Source organism: Cricetulus griseus, chromosome 5, assembly GCF_003668045.3.
Source record: "Cricetulus griseus strain 17A/GY chromosome 5, alternate assembly CriGri-PICRH-1.0, whole genome shotgun sequence".
In the NCBI taxonomy this organism is placed as follows: domain Eukaryota; kingdom Metazoa; phylum Chordata; class Mammalia; order Rodentia; family Cricetidae; genus Cricetulus; species Cricetulus griseus.
This window is the reverse complement of record NC_048598.1, coordinates 122,316,100-122,338,750: the sequence shown is the minus strand read 5'-3', so window position 1 is coordinate 122,338,750 and position 22,651 is coordinate 122,316,100. Positions and strand designations below refer to the sequence as shown.

Here is a 22,651-nt window from a genome sequence, read left to right as displayed (position 1 = left end):
TATCTTATCCCTAACCTCTTTCTCTGTTCCCTGCCCATGGTGAGTGAGCAGTTTTAAGCCAGCATATGCTCCCAACATGCATTCTGTTTCACTTTGGATTGAAAACAATGGAGTTGGGTGAACATGGACTGAATCCTCTGAGATCAGTCCCCTACCCCACCCCTGGTATCATGTGTGTGCCACTAAGATATTATTGCACAGTTGAATCCAGATGCAAGGATACCTCTCATATGGGTAGAAGAGGAGCCATAGCCATATTAAAACATCACTCAAAATAACACAGCCAGCAACAGGAAGAGCCAAGATTCGGGTCATTGATATTTGCCTCTCAAGCACCATCCCCAACCACCACCACCACCCCGTGCTCTAGTGATCATGGGATGGGTGACTTGCCAGGACGTTGTGTAGCTAATCAATGATAGTATGGAGATTGAAACACCCTAGTCTTAGAGCTTGGCAACAGACTCCAAAGCAGCAGTTTGTCAGTGGACTAAGCTTTGATTTGATCTGCGGGCTTCTTCAAAAGGACCAAAGGATTCATGGCCCCCTCCTAACTTTCTAAACATCTCTGCAGAACAAGCTGTTCCCAGACATAGATGAACAGGAAGCTTTGGGTGACACTCTGATGAAAGAAATATTATTTTTAGTGAATACCAAACATCAATTAATATATGCCATGAGAAGTTACATATTATCCTTTTAGTAGTTTCACTTTCTTCCCTGAAGCCTTCCTGAATATTCCCTCCCATCCCCAGGGCACTACCTTTCTGGCATCAGCTTTCTCTGTTCCTCTCCAAAGCTGACCTCCAGGGTGACTCCCTGCTACCGGTCAGTCAGATCTCCCTGAAAACGAAGCCTGTGGCTGCTGTCCTGGGCCTGCAGACCCAACCCAGTGGCTTCCCTGTCTTCAGTGCCAGTATTTTTAGTGTTTGCCTCTACTCCATGCATCCCTTCCCTTTTCCCAGGCCTCCTCTCATTTCCCCACCCACAAGATTAGCAATTACCTCTTATTGTTCCCCCCAAACTATGACCATTCCCTTCCTAAAGAACTCATCTCATTGTGTTGCCTCTGCCTGTCTTCTGACTGGGGGATTGAGGTGTCTGACTCTTCTTTGTATGCCTACCGTGTGTCAGAGAACTCCGCATACAGTGGGGCCCCAAACAATGTGTGCCAGTAAGATACATGTGGTCTAAATCGTGGATTTTGGTATCAGACAACCCTATCTCCATGTTTCCACAACCTCAATCCATTCACCTCCACTTAACACAAAGACGTTTTTATAGGAAGTAAGAAACAAAAGTAATTCACCCTTCAAGATTTGGCTCCCAACCCATTTCCAAAAGGAAGTCTCTTGGATTTCTCCCAGCTCATAATGATCTCTTTAAATAAATTTTTACAGCCTTTACAGTCTGTATATTTCAGTTGTCAGTTGCAACCTTCTGTGACTGTCTTCGACAGTACTTTCTTGTGCTTGCAGGTTCATGTCTTATCGTCCTAATGTATCTGCAAACTCCACAGATGTCGTGACTATTTCTAAAATGGTAGCATCATTTTGTTGTCTTATTTGTATGACAGCCCCTGACAAACTGAGCCCTTTCAGGCCTGACGCTCTCTTGCATCAATCTTCATAGGACGGCTCAGACATAGTGCTGGCACCCGTGGGTGCTCGGCTGGGCTTTGCTAAATGAGGACATTTGGTAACCCCTTTTAACCCCATGCCCTGAACTTACTAAGTACTCGCAGATCTTATTTGCTGACTGGGGAAATAAAAATTCCCAGACTCTTATCCTAGACACATTCCAGATGAAACACAGGAATCCTTGGATTAATCGCTCCTTCAGTCTATCCGTTTGCTTTTTATAAATGCTTGCTTCTTTTGGTCTCAAAATTGAAGGAGAAGTACTGGAAGACATCCCTCAGCAAATCCTTCACGTATCAATTTTATGCAGAGCCCCTAAATCACTCTGAATTTCATAGACCTCCATTATTAAATTCAATACATCACACAGAGAACAGACAGTGATACCAGCTGGATTTGCTCGGTGCCCACACACCCACACCTGCGCTAAAGCGTAGCTCCTAAATATGGAATCAGCTTTGCTATTTAATTTTTTAGTGGAGGAAACAGACATCCCAACCCCCTCACAGGAGATGCCGCTCTGCTGTATCAGCTACAAAACACAGGCCTCTGCTGTGTTTTGCCAACTGATTATATAGGAGGGTTCTCCACAGATGGCAGGCTTAGTACCCAAAGTTAGCCCCACTGTCAAACAGATTATTGCTTTCTGTTTTCCCTTGGTGTAGTAAAAGTGTGTGTGGGAAGAGAGGGCACACAAAAGAAACCAATGAACTCACCTTTCTCAGACAGCCACTGCAGCACCCTGTCCCCAACACCCAATCCCAGGCCCCATTTTTTGGCTCTCCAGCTGCTTCATCCCAGCACAGAGCAGTGCCAGTGGGCCCTAAAGATCTGTGGTTAGCAGGGGAGGAGGAGGGATAGGTTCCTCCCTGCAAAACAACAGGGAAAGGGAAAAAAGAGAGGAGAAGGGAGGCCCAGAAGACAGAAGTGTCAGAATGAGAGGGGATGCAAACTCTGAAACAGTATGAGTAGTTCCAAGGCCACGACCAGCGGCCTGCATTTGCCATTTTCAACACAGGCAAGAGACAAAGGCAGAGGCGTCTTGCTTGACACACCCAGAGTCTGCTCTAGGCCCCGGCTCACAGCCCCTTCTGCATTCAGCTAAAGACATGCTGAGCATGTCTCCTGACTCTGGGCAGATGAAGATCTGTAATATTGACAAGGCCATGGCTGGGTAGTTCAAGCTAAGTTATCTTTGGCAGGAATCTGGGTCTGTAGCAAGGCAGCGTGTTTCATCTTAGGCCCTAGTGTCCCGCACAGGTGGGTTTTTTATTGTATTTTATTTCTTATTCATGCTGACTTAGTTCCCCCTTTTAAGTGTGTGCTTAGAGAACTGTAAAACATATTAAGGCGAACAACTGTTCTCCATAGAGGTTCAACAGGAGAAAGTGGAGAGGGCCCTTGCTTCTGACTCTGGTTTCGTTCTTTTATATGTTCACCAGGGGTTAGGGAAAAACAAAAGCATTTGTCTGAGTACAGAGGCACACAGCTATAAGCATTCGGGAGGAAGCGGTGGGAGGGTCAGGAGGTCAAGACAATCCTCAGCTACAGAGTGAGTATGAGGCTAGCCTGGTCTACTCGAGACCCTATCTCAAACAAACGAAAAATACTTCAGGAAAAAAACCCTGCCCATTCCCTTTACACACATTTTCATGTATTTGTAAAATTTAACTGGCCTGAATCTTCCCACCAAGGCTGGTCTAGGTGACATTTTCCTCCCTGTTTTGGCTCTTGTCCCTTCTGCAGCCTGTGCTGGGCCATGCTTTTCATACCTTTTCATGTGTATGGGTTTATGTCTTCTTCAAAAGGCCCCTCTTTCCACTAGCCAAACATAGAGCCGAATTTCTTCTATTCCTTATTTTACATGTATTAGCATTTTGCTTTCATGTCTGACTATGTCTGGTGCCCATAGAAGCCAGAAGAGGGTATCAGATACCCTGGAACTGGAGTTACAGATGGTTGAGAGCCACCATGTGCATGCTGGGAAGTGACCCTGGGTCTTCTGGAAGAGCAACCAGTGCTTTTAACCACCAAGCCACCTTCCCAACACTATGGCTGAATTTCTACAAGCATTATTAAATGCAAAAGGCCATGATGTCATTACAGGGGAAAGTACCTGTGTTAGATAAATGTCGTTCAGGTATGAGTTGGAGTTGTTACTCATGGGTTTAGTCCTAATGAATCAACAGTGTCTGTGAAATAAGGAGTCTTTGAGCAGAAGCACACAGGACAGGTTATGCACTGATGTTAAAGATGTTGTGACCAGAGACTCCTAACCCACTACTCCTTCCAGAAGTAACGTTGTTTTACTATTCATTAATCAAACGTTTGAAGCCACTTTATATATAAAATATAATTGCAGTGATGAGTGGGATCCAACTATGCTTTGTTTTGCATAATGTCAGCTCCTTGCAATAGTTTTCTATTTCTAATCAGAAGCTATAGGACAGGGGAGCAACAATGGGAAGAAACTCGGAAATTGCACGTCACAGTTTGGATGTGACTGTGTCCTCCAATGGTGTGTGTGTCTGAGGCTTGATCCCCTATACAGCAGTGTAAGTAGTGGTGACATCTTTTGGAGGTGAGTCTCAGGGGGCTCCTTGTGTCATTGAGGAGTCACCCTCAGAAGGGACTAAGGTAGCTTTCCTGATACTCCCTGAGATTTCTTGACAGTGTGTTTTTATAAGAACTTGAGCCTGGTCCCTGAATCACTCACTGGATTCCTGAATTACAGTGCAAACTTCCCCTCTCACACTCCTACCAGGATGCCAGCCATTGCTAGACCGTTCCCAGAAGCCAAATCATCAGGGTGCCTGACTTAGGATTTTAGCCTCCAAATTATGAGCTAAATAAACGTATTTTCTTTGTAAGGTTAACCTAGCATGGACATTTTGTTAAAGTGACAGAAAACAGGTTAATGCATCTTATGTATACTTTATAATAATCCTGTATGACTGGCATTGTCCTTTTCCCCAAGTAATAAAGTTGGCTTTAGAGAGATTAGTCAATTTACTTGATGTTCTACAGTACAGGAGGCAGAATTCTAACCGGGCCCTGGGTGCCTTTGCCTCCTCCCACGTGCATGCCTTGAAAAATCGATTTTCTCCTTCAAGTGTGAGACCTGTAAATTTGGTAATAATTGTGTGCCATGGCTCTGTTATACAGCAAAGGTGAAGGGATTTTGCAGATAACAGGGTCCTTAATTATCTGACAATTCAGCCTGACTTTGAGGGAAAAATATCATACATGGGCCTAACCAATTAGATGATCCCTTTAAAGGTAGTTCTTGCTGCTGATGGACATAGAAAGCAAGCCATGAGTCTACATCTGGGAAGACAGACCTTCTGCCAACAACCCTGAGGTTGGAAAAAAGGTACCCAAGACTAGGATGAGAGAACAGCCCTAGATGGCATCTTAATTTGTACCCAGAAACTGATTCAGAGAAACTGATAAGATGTTAAGTGTTGTTCATGCTAATAAATGGTACAACAATAGAAAATGAATATATACTGCTGAGAGGTGGCTGAGTCAGGACACAAACAAGCCCACCTGCCTCCATAAATGAGGCTCTTTCCCTGAATGTAGTGACACTATCCCATGGACTAGAATCCCAGGCTGAATAAAAGCATGTAGAACAGCACCATCCTCTCTCTCTCTCTCTCTCTCTCTCTCTCTCTCTCTCTCTCTCTCTCTCTCTCTCTGTCTCCCTCTCTCTCTCTGATTCCTGACTGTGGACCCCATGTGCCCAGCATCTTCACAGCCTTGTTGTTATGAGGTCCCTTGCCATGATAGAGTATATCCTCCAACTGTGAGTCAAAACGTAGCCTTCATCCCTTAAGTTGCTTCCCATTACAGGAAATAACTGATACAGCATCTGTATAGTCTAAGCAGGGGAAATTCCAGACGAGGGTCTTTTAAAACTGTAGAAAGGGCACCTTCGAAACCTCAAGGCCCACCTTCACATTTCTGACTTTGATTATGTGACAAGATGTGCTCTGAAAGTACAAGCATGGGCGGAGTGGTTGGGACAGGGTCCAGGTTGTATCACTGAAGATTCACTGTAAAATTCCTAAGGACTATGCTACACACTTGGCCATAGTACTTTATACACTGGCAAGCGATGGGAGCTAAATGAATGACATTATTATTATTTGACACTTTGTATACCATCAACCGAGTCACAGGAAAGCAGGGGGTCTTCCTATCTATTACCTAGCCATCAAGAACAGGATTTTCAGTTTATAGGGTTCCATCACACAAGACCACCAATGTGACTCTGCAGCCATAAAGCTCTCATGAAGCCTCTTGATCATCAACGGGCTTGGGTAGAGGGTACACACCACGGAGCGAGGAAGAGACCTCTATGCTGCCCATGTGCTCAGAGACATGCATAGGGCCCTCTGGACCCTGGCCTATAATTAATGCAGCTGTTCCAGTTTAGAGTCCCACTAGCGAATGGTTTTACATCTAATTACCTTTCAGACAAGAAAGACTTTACCCATCCCCCTCCTGGCCTTCTTCCATCTCCTTTTATTCTCTTGCACTTTATAACTTAAACTCCACATCAGGATGCAGACAAGTCAACCTCAGGGTCACCTTCAGCCGTGGCCTGGGGCGGCTCTCGCCTTGGGGAGCAGCTTGTCATGTTCCCCGACATTGTCAAAGAAAGCCCAGAAAATGACACTTCCCTTCACCTTCCTCCAGACAATAGTCTTTGACTTTCTATCTTTAGATCAGCCATCTCTTCCTAAAAGCTAACCTTGGGCATAGATAGGAAATCCAATTACAGAAGCAAACTGGGGCAGGATGCTGGCCCAGATAGGTCAGAAAGGCTGCAACATGGCCAAGATTCTACCAGTTTCTTAACGAACACTTAGTGAGCCACACCCTGGCAATTAACTGAGACTACACACTAAGATAAGTGTTTTCTGTTGGTGGCCTTCAGTAAGTAAAGTGAGAAGTTAGGCAACTCTTCTGGATTACCACCCTAAACTGGCCAACTGGAGACTCCATATCCTCTAGTTTGACAACAGCCCCAGATATTTAACTGTGCTACCCTGTTACCTCTGTGTGCACACGTGTTTCCCTGCACACGGTTGCATTTACAGTTCTGCATCTGGTGATATCTCTGCTACAGATATAAAGTGGAGTCTGATTCCCTGCTCCTAGATGCACATCTGGTACTCGTATTCCTTTTCTAATTGTACCTGACAAAAGCAACTTAAAAGAGGAAGGATTCATTTTGAGTCATGATCTGAGGGTGTATATTCCACTATGGTGTGATGCATAAGTGTGAAGCAACTAGTCATATTGCATCTACAGTCAGGAAACAGATGAATGCTGGCACTCGGCTCACTTTCTCTTTTGTCCTTTCCCCCACCTCAAGGTCCAGGACCCCATGCCATGAGGATGTTGCTCTCCACGTTCTAGCTGGGTCTTCCTCTCCTAAATTTAAACTCTCTGGAAACATTTCATAGATATACCTAGAGATGGATCTTCTGTGTGACTCTAAATTCAGTCAAACTGATAATGAAGATTAACCATGAGAGTCCACCCACACACCTATCAGTAATGTCTTCTCGTCACACACAGTCATGGTTGTCCCTAGCTTGCTCATGACATTTTCAGCTTTACCCAAGCCAAGCTCATCTCTTTGCAGAGAAAGTCAGTAACACCTTCATTTTCCTGAGAAGCAGGCAGCATACCCATAGTTCAGGGACAGCACCATGTAATTCCAAAGAGGGAAAAACTGGAGAACCAGCCCTGCTTTGCCTCTACTGTCACAGATAAAATACTTTTTTATTCTGAGATAGGTTCATTATGTAGCCTGGGCTGGCTTCAAACTCACAATCCTCTTGCCCCAGCATCAACCTTCTGAGGGCTGAGATTATAACCGTGTGCTACCACACTGAAAGATGCTGTATATCTAATGGTCCAGACTTCTGCTGTCTGGAAGGGGAAATGAGCAGAAATGAGCATTCTGATTTGGATCACAGTCTGAAGCTGTTGACAGTTGCTTAAGAATGGTGACACAGTTTAAGGACTATGAAGGGACCAGGGATAAGGGAATCAGATGGTAGAAGAGAAGGCCATTACAGCTGCTGTTACTAAGTAACTAAACAGACCTGGGTTTGTGACTTAGACAAAGTGGTCCTTGTATTTTTGGTGATACCAACCTATTCACAAACAGGAACTGAAGAGATTTGCAATTACAGCCTGTCTCTAACAAAGCTGGTGAAAAGAGTTCTGGATTCCTCCTCCCGTGGGTCCTAAGGATCAGTGTTTGAGAGACAGCAAACTTTCCCCCAGCAGCCTATCTTCCCTTCTGTCCAGTACAATAGGTAGCTTCAAGCAATTGGAATTTTTCTTCTTCTTCTTCTTCTTCTTCTTCTTCTTCTTCTTCTTCTTCTTCTTCTTCTTCTCCTCCTCCTCCTCCTCCTCCTCCTCCTCCTCCTCCTCCTCCTCTTCCTCCTCCTCCTCCTCCTCCTCCCTCCTCCTCCTCCTCCTCCTCCTCCTCTTCAGGTCTGAAGGCTAGAAATCCAACATCAGGGAAACAGCAGGGTGATATCATTTAGATGCTAACTGTCCCCCTAATAACTCCTGTGCTGTAGACTCTGTTGCTAGAGGGTAGATCCAATCACTGGAAGGAGACTGGATCATGGAGGCATAACCTCATTGATATGTTAATCTATCATGTGTTCATGTGTTGGAAGAAAGTGGAGTCTGCTTGGGAAAGGGAGGTCCACGGTGGATTTGTGGTGAGGAAATCTTGTCTTGGCCCCTTCCTGTCTATTTCTCTCTGCTTCCTGGCAACCGTATGGTGAGCATCTTTTCTCTGTCATCTCGTTCTACAACCACGTTCTTTGCCACCATCACTCAGAAACAACGGTGCCAGCCAACTGTACACGAAGTCCTATAACCCTGTGAGCTCAAATAAAAAGTCCCTCCCGAGGCTGCTTTTCTCAGACTTTTTGTCTGAGTGCATTTCTCTAGGGTCCGTAAGGAGAACCTGACCCATGCTACTTTCCTAGCTCCCTGTGCTCACTGGCAACTGCCCAGGGTCCCTTATGGCATTGCTTTTAGCGTTGTTTCTGCTGTTCCATGGCCTGCTTCTCTGTGTGTCCTCACATGGCACATCTTCATCAGGATCCTAGCATAGTCTCATCATAACTAACTTCACTGCAAAGACCTGACTTCCGAATAAGGCTCCCTTCTGAGCTGTGCGAGAAGAATTTGAGGGGGGCAGGCACATCTTACCATTGGTACTTTGGGCAGCCCGTCCCCCATAATGAGAAGAAAAGAAATGGAATTTCTGAAGATGGGAGTTCAGTGAGCCCAAGCTACCTTCTCAACACAGCAGGAACACTAGACCCCTCTGGACACTGTCCACGACAGATGGAGAAACCACCCATCCACCTAAAGGGCTATGGAGAAATGAAGCCAAACAGCCAAGAAAATCACATAAGGAGCTAAGGTAAACTTCCTCTTCAGCTTAATATAGAGCAGACATCCTTTTTCTGTTTTGAATTATTAAGGAAAGGCTGCTAGGGACTCTACCAGTATTACTCTGTTTCCCCTTAAGATAACAGAAAATAGGCAAACAAAAACCAAAACAAAACAAAAACTTCTAGGTTTTTTCTTCTACCAAACCCTAGCAGGACTGGAGAGGACCAAGGAAGCAGACTATGGGAAGGGAGCATAGTTCTACTTTCTTCACTGCCAGCAAGAACAACTCTGAGCAGTTTAGTTTATGACCAGGAGCAAAACAAGACTAGGAAAATCTGCGTTCCTCCTAGAGTCAGGCCCACTCTGATGGTAGGATTGGCTTCGGAGATAGTCAGGAAGTGCTGCATGGAACTGAGTCCAATCTGGCCTAAGAAGATTACTTCCTCGCCCCCCCACCCAGAGAAAGATTCAAGGCAGCTGAGCAGGACAGCTTCCTATGCAGTGGCAGGGGGCTGTCATTACAAGGCCCAGAAAGGATGTAATTACACACTCCCTGGAGGAAATGCTTAATTGATTTTCAGGGTGTCTCCTGAGATTAAAAGGCTGCCAGTGCTCAGGGTTAACTGAGCAGTACAGACACTGTCCTTCTGAAGGGCTGGTGCCAGACAGATGTCAGGCTGTGCAGATGTTCAGGCATGCCAGTGTCCAGAAGGTTCTGTGGGTTTTGCTGAACTTGGGAGGAGTGATAAGAGATAGAAAGTGGAGATCTGTAGGGCACTTCCTGGACTTCATGCCCAAGAGGCATGACCCAATCGGAGCCCCTGCCTCTGAGTTTCCATCAACCTGCAAGTAGTACATAGACAGAGATGAGCCAGGAACTTACTCATGAACTCACCCATCCATTCACTCAGTTATTAACTCACTTGTCCCACGGACAATAAGCTCATCTTTGCGCTATGTAGAGCATCCTGCTAGACACAGGGTTTGAACCAGGTGCTATTGTGGTCAAGGATGTGGACCACACAAGAACCATTCACTCCTGAAGCCAGCACCTTCTGGTGTCTGTCTATGCCACCCTGAGTCCAGGCCAATTAGCTATTCCTTCTAATAAGCCCTGCTTCAACTTGGAGCATTCAAGTCACCAGGAATGACACCAAACTAAATCCCTGACAGAGGGAGGTTCGCCTCTGTTTGATCTCAGCCATTGGAGGTTCATTTTTACAGAAGAGGCAACTATAACACATAACCATATTCTCACCAGACCATGGCTCCCTGAGGATGGGGACCATCTGTTCTTACTGCTCAGCCCCCAGTATGAAGTCTCCAAATGCCTGTCAGTTACACACTAAGTAACTGACACCCTCCTCTGACCTCTCCTGGCCCCAGTGATATGGAGGGTCTTCATAGGCTTTCCCCAGCAAAGGCCAATGCATCATCTGTTGGTAGATTTGGTTGATAAGAGCATGAAATTAAGAAGCCTCTGTAAATTAACTTGGGAAAGTATGGAGCTGAGTCAAGGTTATGAATCCAGACTTCTAGGCTAGGTGTTACAGTTTGTTTGGGCCCCACCTAATTCCCTAGGTCCAATTGTCCCAGAATTAAAAGGAAAGAAGCCATTAAAGTCATTAGAGTACATGTCCGTTTTGATGCCAAACCACACAATTTATTTTTATTACTGAAGCTCAGTAAAATAGCTTGGAATCAAATCTGGTAATCTGTCCAGCATTGTCAGCATTTCTGCCACCCTGAGACTACTTTGGGTATCCAGCAACTCTTGCTATTAAGAAGAAAAAAAAAAAGCCAGGGTAGTCTAGGGAGATGGTTCGGTGGGACAGAGGGCTTGCTCCACAAGCATGGGCATGTGATCTTAAATCCCCAGCACCCACATGAAAATCTTGGCATGATTGAACATGCCTGTAATCCTAGCAAAGGTGGAAGCTGCAGAGATAGAAAGCTCCTGAGTTTGCTGATGACTAGCCAAAATAGTGAGCTCCCAGTTCAGTGAGAGAACCTGTCTCAAAGCATCACAGTGGAGAGCAATAGAGACAGGAGACCAAGACCTGCTCTGGCTTCAGCACCCACACATGTATGTTCACATGTATGCATCAAACAACAACAGCACACATACAGACATACAGAGAGAGAGAGAGAGAGAGAGAGAGAGAGAGAGAGAGAGAGAGATTAAACGTGGAATATACTCTTAGTTTCCTCTGTGTGAGATAAAAGAAAAGGGCTGCTTCTAGCTTGATGACCTTATTCCAGTATTAAAATATGTGACACAGCAGAAGGAATATGTGTTCAGAATCAGAAGATGTATGTTTTGATACCTAACCCTGAAAAACAACAACAACAACAACAAACAAACAAACAAAAAACAAACCATATTCTGGGGCAAATTACCTAATCTGAACAAAGCATATAGTCACCCTAATGATATCACAAAATCCTTATATGCTTAAAGTGAAATTTTGTGTTGTTGCACAAATAATAGAACTTTTATTATATAAGAATGATAGCATGGCCGGGCATTGGGGGTGCATATCTTTAATCCCAGCACTTAGGAGGCAGAAGTAGGCAGATCTCTGTGAGTTCGAGGCCAGCCTGGTCTCCAGAGAGAGTGCCAGGATAGGCTCCAAAGCTACACAGAGAAACCCTGACTTAAAATAAAAAGAATAATAGCATAAGCAGTAATAAGATTTCCCGGAATTCTGAACACCAACAGTAAGGCCCAAGAACCAATATTCCCATTCTTCTAGAACATTCTGATATCTCTACAGAGTTACCACATCAGAGAGACTTACAGCATCAGCACCTACTATTTTCAAAACATTGCCATCCATTAATCCATTTGACAGTCAGCACTTGGCTGAGTTCATTCCACAGACCCCAAAGTAGACACTATAGATTCAACAGTCCACAAAGGTTAATTAAGATGTCATTTCCCTCTGCTTTTAACTCATCACAGTAACACCAGTTGTATTTTGCTATCTTGTATAAAAATGTGATCATTAATTACCAGCTCAGAATGTCCTAGAATACAGGTGCCTAAGAGAAATGGCAGATGGTAAAAATAACCCGTGATGGAAGAAATTTGGCAAACACTGGTCTAGTTTATGAAACCTGGTGCATTAGGAGGGGATCCAAAGATTCTAGGCTTATTTTTAAAAGCTATATGCTTCATGTGTCCAGTGGGAATTCATGCTTCTACAAATTCACATAGTATTCTGTGTTATGAAGGACAAAGAAGAGAAGGGTTGGCCCCACATAAAGAAAGAATAGTCGCTTAACACATCTCAAGGAGATGTAAGCTCCTACTTCATCTTTCTCATGAATTTCTCTCTACTTCTACTCCCTGCAACAGGATTGACAGGTATGTGGCCTATTCTTCTCAAACCTACAGCTGAACCCAGATCCTCACAGATCCTTCCCAACACATCCCACTGGGACAGCCATTATTAATTGCCCAGGGCTGACTCTAAAGGAGTGTCCTCTTCTCCTTCACAGCCCTGGACACCTGGTAGAAACACACACTGTCCTACTTATAGAGAATAGTTCCCAGGAGTTCCTGGAAAGGCCTCAAGCTACAGCTCCTAGGATAAAGGAGGTTTTCCTGCTGGCTCCTGCTGAGTCCAGCTGGTCCAGCAGCGATCAGGTAGAAAGGAAGAGGTTGAAGGAGAAGTGTCAGTTGACTGCTTGGAGAAGCATGACAGCTTTCTGTCTTGGTCTGGAACACAGGCAACTCTGGAAACTCAAACCCAAGAAGAACCTTTGAAAGTGACTAGTCCCAAATAATGCAACTGAAAATGAGAGGGTGTTATCTCCTGGAGAGGGCAGAGCAGTGAATAGAGAAGTGACCCTGGTGGCCTTGAGATTTGTGCCACTCAGCATTACCCACTGGGAATGGTTTCTGTTGTTTCAGCCTGTTCGATCCTGATGGTGACAACTGTTGTTAGTGAGATACACTGCTTAGGTCTGGGATGCTCCCCTTCTTCTGGATGACTGCTATAGCATAGACCACTGTGACATCAATGCTCTACTGCAGACCTTAGACACTGTGCCAGTTTAAGGGGAGACTCCTTTCTAAGTAACATTGCCCACCGCCTACCAATACAACTGTTTAGACCACTCATCATGAAATTCTCATGGTCACTTTGAGTTTCCACTCTGGCATCCAGTTACAAAGGTTAGCTGGTGTGCGTAGGTGGGAGGAGGAATGACTTGTCTACAAATACATGGTGGCCAGTGGCCTTTTACATGGTCAGATTTTTTAAAAGATCAATTCCCTCCAGAGAACTTGGCCTTTAAGACTGAAGAGAGTTTTCCAGATTGGGGGGAGAGGGCTGCAAGTATGCTCGGAGAGAAAACTGTTGGCCTGTCAGGTTCTATGGTGTGCCAGAAGGAACAAATGAAATTGCCTTGGTGGCAAAAGACAGAGATACTGAGAGACCAAGGCCACAGACTCAGGAGGAAATATTTCAGAACAAAAAGGCAGTCCTCCATGTTGCTTCAGTCCCAGGTGGCTCTGATACCAGCTTTCCCCTCTGCTGGATCTTTATAACTAAATCTCTCTGCCTCACATGGAGACAAGCAAATGCTTTATGGTGAAGGAGGAAGGAGTACCATCACCGGGGCTTTGTTTCCTGGGAGACATCCATCTTCTTGGTGCTATCATGCAGTCAGTGCTGCTGTCCAAATGACAGGCTTTTTAAAGGGATATTTTCCCAGCTCCTCCTGGCTTATTCAACGCTATAGATCAGAAGGGGGCAGAGGGCAACCTAGTGGGCAACAGTAGGAATGAAAGGAATGCTGGGATTGGTACCAGATTAGAAGAGCAGAGTGGCTGAAGACACTCAGGAGGAAGGTATTGAGTACTGGGAACACCACAGCAGAGGCTCTTCTGACCCTGGAGCATATTCAATCAAGAAAGACTATAGCAGGCCATGTTTATAGGAAAGAGCAAGCATAAGCAAATACCCTACATATACAGATTAATGTACCAGAGGACAGCAAAATGAAGGTTCACAGCCAAAGCAATAGGTAGCTGTCCTGCTGAGGTAGCTGTCATGCTGGTAATAGCATGTCTTCTGAGTCACCACAACTCAGAAAGAAAAGGTTAGAGACAGTCGTGGGGCCAACGGGTGTCACAAGGGATACAGGAGGAGAAATTTAAAAAGCTGATAAATCAAGACCAAAGTGTCTGGGGGAACTGGACTGCTAGAGAGAGATGGCAGTAGACAGTGCTCATTGTCCATTCTACAGTCAAATTTCCCATACTTGGAGTATTAAGTTACTGTCAAGATGCCACTTATTTTGAGAGGACCAACTCAAGAACTCACTGCAGTGTCATCTGGATCATGAATGAGTGCTTCTTCAGGGATTTAATATGACACTAAATGGCAACTGGACTGGGCTCCTGCAAGGACAGATTATCCATAATGTGCCCACACATGCTGATACTTAGCAGAGGAAGGTGGCAAGTCAGTGGCTGACCTTGAATATATACCAGTATGTACTGATCAGAACATTTTTAGAAAAACAAAACCTTCCAGAATAAATAAGTTTTGTTTTTAACTTTAAATCCTTCTTTAATCTTAGGTAAGTAATTTTACATTAGCAAATAAACTAATGGGATTCATTGTGACCTTCTCATAATATAGCTCATTGTATTTTTGCTCATATCTGTCATCCCATCCCCATCCCTCTCCTCCCCTCCAAACTTCCCCTCCTCCAAACTTCTGCTGGTCCCATTCTCTCCCCATTATTTGTTGTATATTTAGTGAATGGTAGAGGTAAGGATATATGCTACCTGAGAATATTTATGTGATGTTAATTAGAAAAACCTTCAAATCATTTGATTCTTGCCAAAAGTCCTTCAATGGCATAAAATCTACATATGTGGGGCCTGCTGTATTTGAGGATCAATTAATCTGTCTTCAACTATCAACTACACACAACTGGCTTTGTGCCAGAACTTGAGACTGGATTGGGAAGCACAGATTAATTTCTCATTACAAATAATAAGAAAAAACATTTTGAATAATCAGCCTGATGCCTTCTTCATGGTGTCATGGGGAACCTAGTCAAATACAGAAAGGCATGTGCACATGTAACCCATAAAAAACCACCTAGGAAGATGGAAAGAGCAGACCAGGAAGGATCCTCACTCACTGGACTGCCACTGTGCAAGTATCCTTTGCCTTTTTTCTTAGGAGTGAAAGTGGAAACTGAGCTTAGGAGCAGAACAGCCCAGTGAAGACAAACCTTTATTAAGAATAATAACTCCATTGGCTCAGGGTCTTACTTCCTGAACAGTCTCAAGGTGAACCAAGGGATAAAAATAGTCTGTGCTGTATTATTTTTCTTAGTTAAGACATTAGTCACATTATATTCCAGGATTTGCACTCCCAAAGTAGCTTTCACATCCAAATTGTCACATTCTTTTCAAACTTAACATTTTACTGATGAATAAAAAATAAAACAGAGATGTCTGAAGCATAAGGGGACATTAACTTTGGCAGCTTCTAATGTCCTCCCCAACCCCGGCTTTCCATCATATCTAATGTGATATTGAGAAAATCACTTTCACTCTTTGAATTCAGCTTCATAATTTGTAAAATGAGAGGTCAAATATCTTCCAGCTTTAACATATAATTTGTTTGGAACATGTGCAACACAGCCAGCACTGTATTCTTCCTTGAAGGAGGCCTCTGCTATTTAATTATAGTAGATCCTGCTATTTTCATATTTGACATCTGTGGCTTTGACTATTCCCAGAGACCCCCCAAAGATCTGAGAGCTGCAATAACCTGTTATTTTGCAGATGCGTGCTGTGAGCTGGAGATATATAGGAGCCAGTCGCTTGCTTAATGAGTGAAATTAGCATGCAGGCAAAAGTCATATCTCCAAGAGGTTTTGTTACTGTTTGCTGTAGGCTCGGCAGCCATAATTCTGCAGTGATAAGCATAAAACTAGGGATTCTCCTGGATCATGAAGATGTCAGTAATACCTGTCACAAAATGTCAAGGGTTCATTGTCATACAGGAGTAAGTCAGTCACACACCATCTTCCATCCCTCTTCCATCATGACTATGCCCTTAAAGAAGGTTCCTTAACACTTGAGTGGTGTCTCTCACACACAATACAGAGATCCTGTTCCCCTCCCCTTTTTTTGACTCGTGCTCAAACTTACTGTTCTCCTGTGGGTCTGTATTTGTGTATATACAGTGATCCTTTCTTTCTGAGAGGAAGATCCTTGAGAGAGGAAATGCTAACTTGTCTTATTTCTCTCTTTGGCACTGAGTAATGAACTAACACATAACAAACATTCAGTAAACATTTTTTTTTTTGAGTGAGCACCTGTAGGAGAAGGCAGTGTGCTACGGATGCATTTCTTTTCTTATTTGGAGTTGTCATATCATTTATATTGCTTCAACAACAACAAAATCTCTAGAAGCCATGCAGATGACACCACTATGCAAAGTTACCCTGCCAGTGGGTCTCGGGGATCATACCATGATGCTGTCTTAAAGGAGTAAATGAGAAATACTCACGGGTCTAGTGTGTGCACACATGCATTCACACGTGTGGATGTGGGAGTGCAGGTGCTACAACACTCGTGTGGAACCCAGAAGATCCTGACTGTCTGTCATCTTCTACCTTGTCTGAGACAGGATCTCTTCATTGTTTTTCTACTATATCTGCCAGGTTAGCTGGCCTGCCAACTCCCGGGGTTCTCCTGTCTCCATCTCCCATCTCCCAACAGGAGCCCTGGGATTACAGGTGCTCACACTATGCTTTCATCTTTTGTGTTCTGGGGATTCGAACTCAGATTCTCATAGTGGCATGGCAGGCATGCTTACTGAACCATCTCCTTGGTTCCAGTATTCCTGGTAAAGCATGGTAGTACCTAGATGACCGTAGTCAAGGCAAAAGTCCAGTATCACCAGGCTTGATGATTAATGGGCAAATAAAGCTTCAAAAGACAAGGAGTCAAAAGAGGGATTCTTCCAAAAATGACTCAGCTTTTGTCCAAGCATCCAAAGGTATCAAACTCAGATCCCAGAATGGCTTTGCTGTTAGGAAGGCCTTGGTAAGAGTTGGGTTGTTACTGTGTTGGGTTTGAAAGCAGAGTTGGAAAGCATTCATTCTTGAATCAATTAAGCAAGTCATTTGAAAAGCTTCTTTCATTTCTAGGTCTCATGGTTTGGTCAGGACCTTCGTATTCTTTACTTATAAGTTGGGGCCAGCACCATCAGGGGTTTGTGGGAAATGTTCTATCCTAGACCTTTGCATCATGATGTATACTTCTGATAACAATGTGTAGGGATGAGTGCTCTAGAAGGTGAAAGGTCACATTTCATAAGTTCAGGTGAGGACTCTTCACAGGGCCAGGAACTAGCACATTTATTAATTGCAGTCATACAAAGATCCAAGAAACCTGATCCCCTCAGTAGTGTCTCCTGAAAATACTGCTCATTCATCACACTGCTGCCACTACCAGCCTTATGTACTGAACACACACCACAAAACAACAAGCTCTGCAAGAAAGATATCCCTGTTTTACCAGTGGGAGAGTTACATCATAGGTAATAAAATTTTCTTTCCTCATGTGGTTAAGTCAGCAGAGAAGTTAGACTTCTGGTCAAAAGTATGCAGAATCCATGGTTCCTTTATTCCAAAGCACTGCTTTCTTTCTCTGGGTATAAAATTGTAGTTTAAAGAACCATGGATCAGATGGCTATACAGCAATAGACTAAGATGCTTTGGACTTGCTATTCTGCAGTCAAGGAAGACTAAAGGATCAAATCATTCTGAGGTCAAACAGCCATGCAAATGGATAGATGGAAACACAGACTTGTTAGCCAAAGCCAAGGCACATATACACATTAGCACACCATACCCCCCCACACACATGAGTTTTGAGAAGGTATAGTTATACTCAGAGACTCTAGATGGATAACTGATTGTTAAGAGAATGAAGAAATTGGGGACCAATTTCTAATCTTCCCCAAACTGACTTTCTATGACACTGGAAGACAAATATTGAATAGGAATTCCCCCAAATCTAGCCAGTTACAGGAAATTGTATGGATGTGGTGTCACCTAATGCTTAAGAATGAATACTCACATGCTAACATTACCATATACATGTATGAAACTTCCAAAAGTCATCTTCCCTGTGAGAGTCTGGCTTTACTTGTGTGTGTGAAAACTATCCCTAGAGCATATAGAAATGGATAGTGTTCTCTGGAAGGCATGGGTTTTTACTTATGCTAATAAATGATCATCCTTCTCAGCAAAAAATGATGAAACAGTGTTCTGACAAATCAATTTGTCAATGGCTATTTCTCTTCAGGAGTCAGTATCCCCTGTCCTATTCTTTTAACAAGTGATAAGTAATATGACTGACACTCAATGCCTACATCAGGGTTCAGAAGATCTTAGAGTTGGAAGGAAGTGTATGATAATCTGACCCTACCTGCAGGCAAGGAAAGTATTTTTATTGTCACTCTCTACATGATGATTTCCTTCAGTTACTAAGGTACTTGTCCAAAGTCAGAAGAGACTGGGAAACACAACTGCAGAATCCCTTGAGTCACCCAGCTGTTGCCAGCAGAATCCAAGCCTTTTAGATTGCTCCATGGCTTCCCAATGGATAGACCCAAAAAGAAATTCACCAAGAACATCTTTCCTGGTCCTGGGCCCTACGGATCCCCCTTTCCATGAGGTCCCCCCACCCCATTTCTTCTGGTTTCTGAATGGCTCCGTTTCCCACATGGAGAAGCAGCAGGTTCTTGGAGCAGTTTTTTGGGTTTTTGTTTTGTTTTGTTTTTGTTTTTTGAGACAGGGTTTCTCTGTAGCTTTGGAGCCTATCCTGGCACTCGCTCTGGAGACCAGGCTGGCCTCGAACTTGGAGCAGTTTTATAGCCTCTGTTTCATCCCTTCTTCCCACCACCTCCTGCTGTGGAAGAGTAAGTACTCAGAAGAGGGTCCTTTCTCATTGGTGTCCTCCTCAGCTTCCTTGAAAAACTGACCCTGCTGTAAGCTAAGAAAGCCAGTCATTGCTTTTTTTCAATGCTATCTATGCCACCAGAGATGCAGACTGCCCATTTTCAAGGAGGATCCATGAAGAGAGATGATGGGAGAACATTTTTCAGGTTCTGAGGGGGCTGAATGGGGCAACAAGTGGTGAGATAGTTCAGGGGAGTCCTGAACTGTGAAACAGAGGACCACACAGAAGGTGTATTTTCTTCCACAAATCTCTTTTAGTGCATAGCCAGAATTTGAAGCTTATACCTGACTCTAGAAGCAAAAGACAGTGACCCTAAAACTTTTCCTTCTTTATACTTCCAATAATCTGGCCATATCCACTTGCCTCCTTCAGGTTAAACAAGCCTTGCTCCACAAAATAGCTTATGGGTATTTAAAAATATTGCCAAGTTTCGATCAATTTTTCAATTTCCAAATGGAAAGTGTAGTGTCTGAGATCTGGCAAGGTAACACAACTGCAGTGTGGTACTGGGGAAAAGCAAACCAATGCCAATTATTTTTTTGAGGATATTATGACCAGACTATTATTGTCCTGTGATAGTAAGTTTCCAAACTCATCACCTTTGGTATGGAAGAGGGAATAAGGAGAAGCCTGTGTACATTCCCAGCTCACACTTGGTCACAAGCATACTCCAAGATCTTATAGAAATGTCTGCCACCTCACACCTCTACCGTCCATCATTTTGAGTTTCAGTGGACAAAACATTCTGTATCCTTAGATCTTGTCACTGGACTCTTTGTCCAGAAACAATATAGAAAAAGAAAGCTTAAGGAGAGCTTGGGAGCAGGACCTGTCCAGTGGTGTCTGCTGCTCCTGCATACCTGTGATGAAAGCAAAATTTGGGATTAGCACAAACACAACCCAGTGATGTAAGGAGTAGTACCAAACTACAGAGAGAGATGGCGCAGGATGGGCTATGGATGGATGAAAAACCAAAAATAAGTTACTTACACTGTTTCATCATTCTTGAACTCCAGCTCCCCATATGTATCTTCAAAGTCCTCACCACCACCCTTGGCTGTCCCTTCTACTGTCCTAAAAGGGACGATGACTGTGCCCCGGGCACCTGATGTCCTCAGAACCTTGACCTCCATAACTCCAATACTTTCACTGACATGAATGGTATCACATTCAAAAGTGAAAATTCCTGCATGATCATCATCCAAGATGGTAACTGTGGCCACACAAGGAGAGGCCAGGACAGCCCGAGGCAAAGGAAAACTACCAAGCATCGCTGGGGGCATCCCCTCCTCCAGCTGCTCCTCTTCCACACGGACGTTGCTCAGCCTCACAAAGAAGTGTTCATCCTCCTCAAAGATGTCATCATCAATGATGCCCACCGAGAACTCCTTCTGGGTCTCTCCTGGCTTCAGAACCACCGTGCCCTCTGTGAACTCATAGTCAGCCCCGGCATTGGCAGAGCCATCCTCTGTTTTGTAATCCACATACATGGTCTTGGACACGTCTCCTCCTTTCCTCACCACTGTCAGGAGGACAGCTCCACAGTTCTCCAGGCACTGGTAAGAACAGGGGTCAAAGAAGACCTTGGAGGCAAAGTCCTCGGGCTCATCAGTGTGCACTTCACTCATGCTGGAGGTCTTCTTGGCTTGCTCTGCTGCGTGTTTCTTAAGTATATTGCCTGCACCAGTCATCATACGGGTGGCTTGGATGCGGTAGAAAGCACGGCTCTTCTGTTGGTGAGAAAGAGCATAGTAATTGGCCATCTCCACCAGCTGATCTAAGTCCTTCTCTGGGTGCTTTTGTTTCAGATCCTTAAGAATCCGGATCATCTCCCTGCGAGATTCATCTACCTCCTTCCCTTCCAAGGGTACCAGGTTCCCATCTAGGAAGTGGGAATTCATCATTTTCCCATCCATCTCAATGCCCTTAGGGTGGTCACCCTCTGTCTCAATGATAATTCCCCGGTGTTTATCTGTGCGGTATTTTTTGTGCATGTATTTGTAGAAGAGCAGTCGCTTATCTGCCACCCAAGCCAGCAGGACACACACTGGAAAGAAGAAGAGAGTAAGGAGGCCTTCCCACACCTGGACCACACCAGGAGAGAAGACTGCCAGGATCATATAGAGCCAGATATAGGCAAAGATGCTCCAAGCAGCAGTGACAAAGAAGACTCGCAGGTGCTTGATCTTCCGAGTCTCCCCATCTGGGATCACATAGACGCAGATGCCAATGATGACAAACATGTTGAAGGCTGCACTGCCCACAATGGTAGATGGTCCCAGATCACCAGCAACGAACCCATGACCACACACCTCAATTAAAGACAGGAGGATCTCTGGAGCAGAAGAGCCCAGGGCCATCAGGGTCAGATTGGAGACAGTTTCGTTCCAGACCCGAATTGTAGTTGTGCTGGTCTCTCCATTGGGCTTTTTGATAGTCACTTCCCTCTCTTGGGAGGTGATGACTTCAATAGATGCCATGAAGCGGTCGGCAATGATAGACACCCCAAGAAACATGTATATCAGGGCCACAAAATAGACAATGACCCTGGCAATCTTGTCCCCCAGGGAAGGATTCTCTGGATACCAGATCGGCAGGATGACACCCTCCTTGCAGTCCGATGACCCCGAACAGGACTCATTGTTCTGCCCTGCACTGGGCACATCCCCCAAGTCACCAGCCTCTGCTCGAAGACCATTCAGGAAGAGCACGAAAGTAACCAGCCCAAAATGGAGGAAGGCAGAGGTGAGAGGCTGTAACCGTAACCACGCCATACACAAGTCTTAGATTCTGGCTCTACTACAGCACCAATGGTCCTCCTGACAGGCCTGAGACCTAGAAAATAATCAGAGAGGCAGGAAAAGACATGAGAAAAACGGGGGCAACAAATGGCAGGTTCCCACCAACACAAATGATGGTTCACCTTGATTGACATATGGCACTGACATATGGGGCCGTCTCTCACTTGGAAAAATAGATGTCAATGGGAGACACAAATAGCTTCTCTGTCCTCAAAAACCATCTGGTAGAGACTCGGCTGAAGAATGGTCAGAAATAGCTGGCAAGCCTAGGAATGGAAACCCAAGTGATACCTCCTAGTCCTGAGCTGTAACTCCAGTTGTCCCTAGAATCAACTTAAAATAGGTCCTTAAGCTCGGAATCTCCTTGCCAAGCTTTCATACTCCAGAGTCTTACAAAACACGGGTTTGAAAGCATATATACCGAATTGAGCTGTGTTTTTAATGGGCTGGTCCCTGATACAGAACACCTGGTTCTGTGTGTAATTGAGCTCTCATGGGCAAAAGCTCCTTCTTCAAATACAAAACTTCTGGAGGTAGCCAGGAATTCTGAAGCTTCTTGTAAAAATAATAAAATTAGTTTCATAGCGACTGCTGTCTGCACTGTAGCTAAACTAAAACTCTGCAAAGTGTGCTTCAGACCCTAAACCATGCTTAGAACAGGCTATGGATCATTCAGTCACCAAATTCCAAGTGGAAACATGGAAGGGGCCAAGAAGGAGAAATTGTTAGCATTAAACAAGTGAGCGGCTCTG

General features: G+C 44.4%; 1 protein-coding gene across 5 annotated transcripts in view; it reads right to left on the bottom strand.

Moving 5' to 3' along the window:
* Slc8a3 (solute carrier family 8 member A3) overlaps window positions 1-21,872 on the bottom strand; it is a 115,658-nt gene extending 93,786 nt beyond the window's left edge. For all 5 annotated transcript variants that reach the window (XM_035445635.1, XM_035445637.1, XM_035445636.1 and 2 more), the window contains exon 1: window positions 20,089-21,872. In XM_035445635.1, the coding sequence (XP_035301526.1) occupies window positions 20,089-21,872 (1,784 nt within the window). The remainder of the gene's footprint in view (window positions 1-20,088) is intronic.
* Between the last annotated feature and the right edge of the window lie 779 nt (window positions 21,873-22,651).